At 39.5% G+C, this 8,982-nt stretch overlaps 1 protein-coding gene across 1 annotated transcript; it reads right to left on the reverse strand.

Moving 5' to 3' along the window:
• Positions 1-3,736: 3,736 nt before the first annotated feature.
• LOC137527251 (olfactory receptor 2AP1-like) lies at positions 3,737-4,666 on the reverse strand. The gene has a single exon (XM_068247756.1). The coding sequence runs from the start codon at positions 4,664-4,666 to the stop codon at positions 3,737-3,739; it is 930 nt and encodes a 309-aa protein (XP_068103857.1).
• Positions 4,667-8,982: the final 4,316 nt, after the last annotated feature.

The raw sequence follows: 8,982 nt of genomic DNA on the forward strand, positions 1-8,982 counted from the left end.
CAAAAATGTGCTCAAAATTTCTCATAATTGTAATTAGCAGATTATGGTCATCACTATTATAGCATTCTAGTTAGAGTTACAAATAAAAAAGAATATTTCAGAATCGTCTATTGAAAAAGAAAAAAAGATGGAGATTACAAATGAACACACTTGACAAAGGAAATATGGAAAAATATGTTGTAGACAGACACATTTAGATCTCAGGTGTTTGTATCACAAATGAGAATATTTTTTAAACAAAAATGTAAGAATGATGTAGAAGTGCTTAAAGTGAACCTCTGGACTAAAAATCTACTCAGCAGAACTGAAAAGGCTTGGTGTTTCTTTAACAGTTTCACAGCATCAGAACTTTGTTTTTATTACCAAAGCATCATTTTTAGCTGCATTTTTATCTAAGCTCCACCCATCAAAGAAAAAAAGCCTGGGCTTTTTTCCCTGATGCTGTGCAGAGCATGATGGGATTTCCTATGTTGTTATTCACGTTGCCTAGCAACTGGGAGAGGTGCTCAGGACACAGGACAGTTTTAACTGTGTCTCATGCTCCCTGCAGTCACCTCCTTTCAACCAAAAAGATGGCTGCCCTCATGAAATCAAACATTTGCCTGTTCTTTTAAAACAGTGTGGGCAAGAGATTATATTACCTATCTATTTTAATTAACATAACTAATGTAACTTAATGACAGTATGTTTGTTTAGGCTGGAGTTCCTCTTTAAGATAATTTTTCAATCTCAGTGTGATGTGCTTTGCTGGTGGCAAATTGTAACAATTATACAGGGCAAAAAGGATTCTTGCAAAAAGAGGGTTATCAATCCATTTTACAATGCCATGTCAAAGTATGTGGGTTGTGCTTGATTGGAGGCAGTTGATTGAAGGCTGAATTGTCTTTCAACAGGACAATGAATTACGAATGAAGCACAGCTCCATACTACAGTATGCATTTGGGTAAGCATCCGAATATTATCTATAAAACAGGGGACAGAACAACCTTATTGAGTTGTTGTAGGTCCTGCTTAAAGAGACTCTGTAACGTCAAAAAGATCCCCTGGGGGGTACTCACCTCGGGTGGGGGAAGCCTCCGGATCCTAATGAGGCTTCCCACGCCGTCCTCTGTCCCACGGGGGTCTCGCTGCAGCCCTCCGAACAGCCGGCGACAGACCCGAATGTCAGTTCAATATTTACCTTTGCTGGCTCCAGCAGGGGCGATGTGGCTGCTTTCGGCTCCGAACTACATGGAAATACCCGATCTCAGTCGGGTCCGCTCTACTGCGCAGGCGCTGGAAACTTGCACCTGCGCAGTAGAGCAGACCCGACGGCGATCGGGTATTTCCGTGTAGTTCGGAGCCGTCAGCCGTCAGAGCGCCTGCGCAGGAGCCAGGAAGGTAAATATTGACGTCATCTTTCACGGAGAGGGCTGCAGCGAGACCCCGTGGGACAGAGGATGGCGTGGGAAGCCTCATTAGCATCCGGAGGCTTCCCCCACCCGAGGTGAGTACCCCCCAGGGGATCTTTTGACGTTACAGATCCTTTTTAACCAAATGGTACGTAGGACATACTCATCAAGGCAATCCAGTCTTTGATAGGTGCTTGTGGAGGCACAAGGTGGAAACTCTTAAGATTAACTCAACAACCTTGGTTGCCCAAAATCAGCAAGGCTGCAGTTGCAGCTAATGCAAATTTGATGAAAACACAGTAAATAGGACACAATAATTATTTCAATAAAAAAACTTTGTCAATGACTACATTTTTCACTTAAACTCATTTCATGTATGTTTTCATGAAGAACAAGGAAATTGTTCTCGCATATTGGCCGCAGTAGTCAACCTCTTTGCATTTTGGCCAGAACTCGAAGTTGGCCAATTCGGGATCTGGCCAGCCATTACTCAAAATGGCCGACTGTTGCAGCCAAGGCATGAAGCACTTACTTCTTTCAGACTTTGGCTGGCCAAAATGTGACCTGACCAGCGCTGGTCAGCCAAGGCCAGAAGTACAATAGAGCAAAGAAGCGCTCAGGATGCAATAGAACAGTGTTAAAAACAATAAAGGGAGAAAGGGTGAGGTGGCTTACCTCAATGAAGATGATTCGTGTATATAACATAAAATACAAAATAAAATTAATTTGTTATATACACAAATTGTCTTAATTGAAGTAAGCTACCTCATACTTTCTCCTTTTATTGTTTTTAATGCTGTTTTATTACATCCTGGGCCTCCTTTAGAGGGAAGTGCTAACTGACCCCTCATGGTCTCACCATGTTTGGCCTCCGAATGCTCCCTCCTTTTCCAAGAGTGCAACCGTTTCCAGCTCATCTGGACACTTGAGTGGAGTCGAGTTCGTGTACTCCACTTGGCTACAGTGGTAGGTTGCTCGGCTGAAACCCCCCTTTGTGAGTAATCCATTGCGAAAAAACATCTCGCACTACTCATTTTTTGTGACATACTGCACCACTGGGGCTCCAATTGTCTCTGTGTTTTTTGGCCAGAACCCGAAGTGGTTTAGACTTCTTGTTTTGACCATAACAATATACATGAGTATAAAAAGAAATGCTGTATACAAAAAAGTATCAGTTTTCTGTGGTAGAGGCTGGGCAAAAGGAGCTAAGAGAGCAAATTTGTAACTCAATATTGGTAAAGTTTAATTGTTGCTGGTAGACCTGTAATAAAAATGTATGAATATGTACACAATGGGGGATAACAGGCACCCATATAATAATAAAACTGCATTAAAAACAGTTAAAATAGAAAAGGCGAGGTAACGTACCTAAATGATGACAATGTCAGATATTAACAAAGAACTTTAACATACACTTGGCAACACATTTCATGGGTCTCAGCCCACTTCCTCAGGCCGAACACAGTCAAAAAATGATCTATATCCAGAGTTGAAGGCACTTCTTCTTCTTCTTCAGCACAGGCTATAGATAACTCTGGCACTGTATTCGGCCTGCATATTAAGGTTCTTTGTCATTATCTGACCTTGTTGTCATTAAGGTAAGCCACCACACTTTGTCTATTTTAACTGTTTTTAACACAGTTTTATCATCATCTGGGTGCCTCTTATCCCTGTTTTTGTCACGCACCCTCCTGTGGGAGGGGTAGTCTTTTTGGTTCGTACCTTCAACCCCTACAACCATCTAGAGCTATTTTGTGCCAAAAGAGCGACCATGTCCACTCCGACTGGACACCCAAGTGGAGTCAGGTTTGTGCATCTCCACCTACCTACAGTGGTTGGTTGCCCGCTTGCAGCCTCCATTTGTGAGTACCTGTTCTTCTCCACCATCGATTGTTTGGCATACTATACCATGTGATTTTTGTTTTCACTCCAGGGTGCTCAGATCACCCTACCTACCCATTTGGTTATGTACCTTGGTGCATAATATCTAATTTAGGAATACCTGTATGTGGTTGTCAAAGTTGCATAAAAAAATGAGGTGTGATGTATGCTTTGCAAAGACCCCTTCTACAAATGAGTACATCTACAATCAATCAATCAATCAATCAAAATAAATATATATATATATATATATATATATATATATATATATATATATATATATATATATATATATATATATATATATATATATACAAATATATATATATATATATATATATATATATATATATAATATATATATATATGCAATCAGATATGATGTTGGAAGGCAGCACCACGCTAACAGAACCTGTTTCACATTGCTAGCCCACATTTATAAATGTCCTTTCACTGACTCGCCTTCAGGACATGCTCTTAAAAGACTTCATCTTTCGCTGTAGAGCTGTCTTCACATCATTATTTTTCAGGCTGTAGATGAAGGGGTTTAGCATGGGAACTACAGCTGTGTTGAGTAAAGACAAAAGTTTGCTGGATTTGAAGGTGCTGCTTGGTGTAAAATATTGACATACAAGAGTTGTGTAGAGTAGACACACAACAGTAAGGTGAGAAGAACACGTGTAGAAAGCTTTAGACCTTCCTGTACTAGACTTAATTCCCAGTATGGTGGTAATGATGAAGACATAAGAGATGAACGTGAGGAGAAATGGAATGAAAGTCGAAAGTAAAACCCCTTGTGTGAGGAGCACCAGTTCCAAAATAGAGGTATCATTACATGAAATATCCATCAAAATTGCAATGTCACATAAGAAGTGGTTAATTACATTTGAAGTGTAGCAAAAGAACTGTGACAGTATGGCCATTGCAGGAAGAATCTGTAAAATACTAAAAGACCAACAGAATGTGGCCAAACCAGCACAGACTCTGCCATTCATGACAGATGTGTAATGCAAAGGGCTGCAGATGGCAATGTAACGGTCGTAGCTCATGGCTGTAAGCAATATCAACTCATTACCACAAAACCATGTGAAGAAATAAACCTGTGCTATGCAGCCTGCAAAAGGCACTACATTATTTCCAGTTGCAAAACGAACAAGAGCCTTGTGTAATGTGACTGTGGTGGAAGAAACATTAAGAATGGACAGGTTACAAAGAAAGAAGTACATGGGAGTGTGGAGATGAGAGTCCAGGCAAACCAGTAGTAGGATGGTCAGGTTTCCACCAAGAGCAATGAGATAAATGAGAAGAACCAAGACAGAGATCAGAAACTGCAACTCTGGAACATCTGAAATCCCTTTGAGAATGAAGTAGGTCACTGCTGTCTTGTTCCTCATCTTCTCTTCATCTTATGCCTAACTCCATATGCTGAAAAGAACAAAGCTACGAGTCTTTTTTTGACAAATTAACATTAGATTTTTACTCATGTATGCTTGCAGTAGGGGAAAACATATTGGTTTGCTTTTCAGATGACCATAGTAGGTGGCATACGATTATAGATAAGCAGAACATAAAATATGAGGCAGTAGTAAATAACGACTATAAAACACTATCGAAAATAGATACCTTTCAATTAGCCTATTTTCAATAACAATGAGTTACCCCCAGATACTGCTCAATTCTGTCAGGTACTGAGCAGTTGTGTATACTATAAGATAGGAAACCCTGGTTTCCAATGTAAAGGACCACCAGCAACCCCCTTTGTAAATTGATTTAAAATTGTTTTACAAATATTGTCCAAAGACTGCATAAGTTCTGAACAAAATGATAAGCTTTTCAATGGGCAAATAACTTTTCTTTCTTAGTTATAAGAGTTGCCACCAAATAGAATTTTAAAGTAAGTGGATGCATTATGACTTGTGAGTTGTTTCAAGGGGCTATGGCAAATGGTTACTGCACAGTTCAAATGTCCATTGTCATAATTCACATCAGTTTCTAAAATACCTCTTTACGGCAACATTCTAAAAAATGCTCAAGAGACAGTGGCTTGGTTAAATAAATACAGATCCTTGCTGTAAATTAATGGTTTATATTTTTTTCACTACCCAGATAACAAGCCCTTTGTGAATTGAATTACCCAAAGGACAACCTTTGGTTGTTAGTTAATTGTTATTATTTTTAAAATAGTATTCCTTAGATGTTAGTAATTATTATCTATACCGAAAGCAATGCAATGCTGTAAAATGTTACAAAATAGATTAACAGGACACATAGTATTAAACAATGGACATTGGAATAGAAGTCAGTAAATCTTAACCACTTTATGGTTTTAGTACAGTATATCTACGCCCCTAAAAACTTCATCTTAGCCTCACGGGTGTAGATACAAGTACTCCACTGCGATCGCCACTGCTTGCTCCTACTCACTCTACTCCGTTAGTAGGGAGGTCAGTGAATGGGAACACAGTCTCCATTTATTGATCTAGGTCTCCGTGTCAATGATTGCCGGCATCAATGAGATACCTGCGGTCATTGTAATCTATATATATTAAATCGGATGTATGTATGTGTGTGTGTGTGTATGTGCCGCGATCACTCGAAAACTCCTTGACCGATTTGAACGAAACTTGGTATACAGATCCTTTACTACCTGGGATGATATGTTCTGGGGGTCTCGCGTCCCCCCCTGAATACCTGGGCGTGACTGAGGTTACAAATCCAGGAAAAGTGGGCCGAGCATAAAACAGTCAATCAAATTTCAGCCACTCATTTTTAATGGGAAAATGTAAACTGCAGCCATTCTTACACTGTTAATCACAGGTTTCTCAAACTTGCACACTTGGTCACTGGGTTACTGAGATTAAGATTCAGGAAAGTGGGTGGAGCCTACAACAGCCAATAAAAATTCACCTATTGATTTTCAAGGGGAATATTTAAACTGCTGCCATACTTACACTGTTTATGGCAGAGGATTCAAACCTGCTACAGTCGGTCATTGGGTGACTGGGGTCAAAATTCACTAAAGGGACGGGGCCTATCAGCCTATCAGATTTCTATGCTGGATAAACTGCTTCCATTCACACATTTTTGATGCCAGGAACCTGACAGCTCACAAGCTTGGTCATTGAGTGACTGTGTGTCAAGGTTACAGAAAGTGGGCGGAGCCAAAACCAAATTTCACTGGTCAAATATAAACTGCTGCTATTCTTACACTGTTAATGGCTGGTTTCTCAAACTTTGCACAATTGGTCACTGGGTGACTGGGATTAATATTCAGGAAAATGGGTGGAGCCTACAACAGCCAATCAAAATTCACCTGCTGATTTTCAAGGGGAATATTTAAATTGCTGCCAAAAACAGCCAATCAGATTTGATTAATTTCAATGGGAATATACAAATTATTGATACCAAGGACCCCAAACCTCATAAACTTGGTAATTGAGTGACTATAGGTCAAAGTCAGAAAAAGTGGGCGAAGCCAACAACTACATTTTTTTCGTGGGAAAATATACTGCAACTATTCTTACACTGTTAATGGCAGGGTTCCCAAATTTGACACAGTTGGCCACTGGGTGACTGGGATTAATAGTTAGAAAGTGGGTGGAGCCTACAACAGCCAATAAAAATTCACCTATTGATTTTCAAGGGGAATATTTAAACTGCTGCCGCCATACTTACACTGTTTATGGCAGAGGATTCAAACCGGATACAGTCAGCCATTGGGTGACTGGGTCCAAATTCACTAAAGGGGTGGAGCCAATCAGATTTGTTAGAATGATTTCAGCCTTTCTGCTATTGGCAGCAGTTTCAAACTTGACACAGTTGGTCACTGGATGACTGGGATTAATATTCAGGAAAGTGGGTGGAGCCTACAACAGCCAATTAAAATTCACCTATTGATTTTCAAGGGGAATATTTACATTGCTGCCATTCTTACACTCTTAATGGCAGATGCCTCAGATCTGGTACAGTCAGTCACTGGGAGGTTACAAACAGCCAATCAGATTTGTTTATTTCAATTGAAAAATACAACTTATTGATGCCAAGGACCCCAAAGCTCATAAACTTGGTCATTGAGTGACTGTATGTCATGGTTTGAAACAGCCAAAAACAACTAATTTTTACATGCACTGCAGCCATTCTTATACTGTTAATGGCAGGGTTCTCAAACTTGACACAGTTGGTCACTGGGTGACTGGGATTAATATTCAGAAAAGTAGGTGGAGCCTACAACAGCCAATCAAAATTCACCTTTTGATTTACAAGGGGAATATTGAAATTTCTGCCATTCTTACACTGTTAATGGGAGAGGCCTCAAACCTGCTACAGTCGGTCATTAAGTGACTGGGGTTCAAATTTACTAAAGGGGCGGAGCTAAAAACAGCCAATCAGATTTTTTTGCTGGATAAACTGCTTCCATTCACACAATTTTGATGCCAGGAACCCGACAGTTCTCAAACATGGTCATTGAGTGACTGTGTGTCAAGGTTACAAAACTGAGTGGAGTCAAAAACAGATTTCCATGGGAAAATGTTAACTGCAGCCCTTCTTTACTGTTAATGGCAGGGTTTTCAAACTTTGAACAGTTGGTTACTGGGTGACTGGGATTAATATTCAGAAAAGTGGGTAGAGCCTAAGAAAGCCAATCAATATTCATCTGTTGATTTTAAAAGGGAATATTAAAATTGCTGCCATTCTTGCAATGTTAATGGCACAAGCATCAAACCTGGTACAGTTGGTCATTGGCTCACTGGGCTTCAAATTCAGAAAAGCGGTGGAGCCACAAACAGCCAATCAGATTTGTTTTTAATGATGCCAAGGACCCGAAAGCTCACAAACTTGGTCATCAAGTGACTGTGTGTCTAGGTTACAAAAAGTGGGCAGAGCAAAAAGCAAATTTCACTGTGAAAATATAAACTGCCTTCTTACACTGTTAATGGTAGGGTACTCAAACTTTTCCAGATGGTCACTGGGTGACTAAAATTAATATTCAGGGAGTGGGTGGAGCCTACAATAGCCAATCAAAATTCACCTGTTGATTTTCAAGGGGAATATTTAAATTGCTGTACACTGTTAATAGCAGATGCCTCAAACCTGCTACAGTTGGTCATTGGGTGACTGGGGATCAAATGCCGGAGAGAGGCGGAGTCACAAACTGGCAATCTAATTAATTTAATTTCTATGGGAATATACAAATGATTGATGCCAAAGCTCACAATCTTGGTCATTGAGTGTTTGTGTGTTAGGGTTAGAAAAAAACGGCAGAGCTAACACCAGCCAAATGCATACTCAGGCAATGCTGGGTCTTCAGCTAGTGGAAAAATAAAATGTGTGGGTTTTATCCACACTAGAACGTTTTAATTTAAAACTATGATGGCCGAAACCTGAAAAATAATACATTTTTATTTTTTTTTCTTATTATTCCAGTTAAAATGCATTTAGAATAAAATAATTCTTAGCAAAATGTACAACCCAAAGAAAACCTAATTGTGGGCAAGAAAACAAAACCAATATATATAGATATAGATAATTTCATTGTGATAAGTAGTGATACAATTATGGGCAAATAAAAGGGAGAAGTGCTGAAAGGTGAAAATTGCTCTGTTCCTTAAGGGGGTAACCCCTTAGTGGTGATGTGGTTAAAGTTATTACTTTGGCCAAAGTAATAGAAATAGGCAACTTAGTGGATTCACATTAAATACAGTATAAATAT

This window comes from Hyperolius riggenbachi, chromosome 8 (genome assembly GCF_040937935.1).
Source record: "Hyperolius riggenbachi isolate aHypRig1 chromosome 8, aHypRig1.pri, whole genome shotgun sequence".
In the NCBI taxonomy this organism is placed as follows: Eukaryota; Metazoa; Chordata; class Amphibia; order Anura; family Hyperoliidae; genus Hyperolius; species Hyperolius riggenbachi.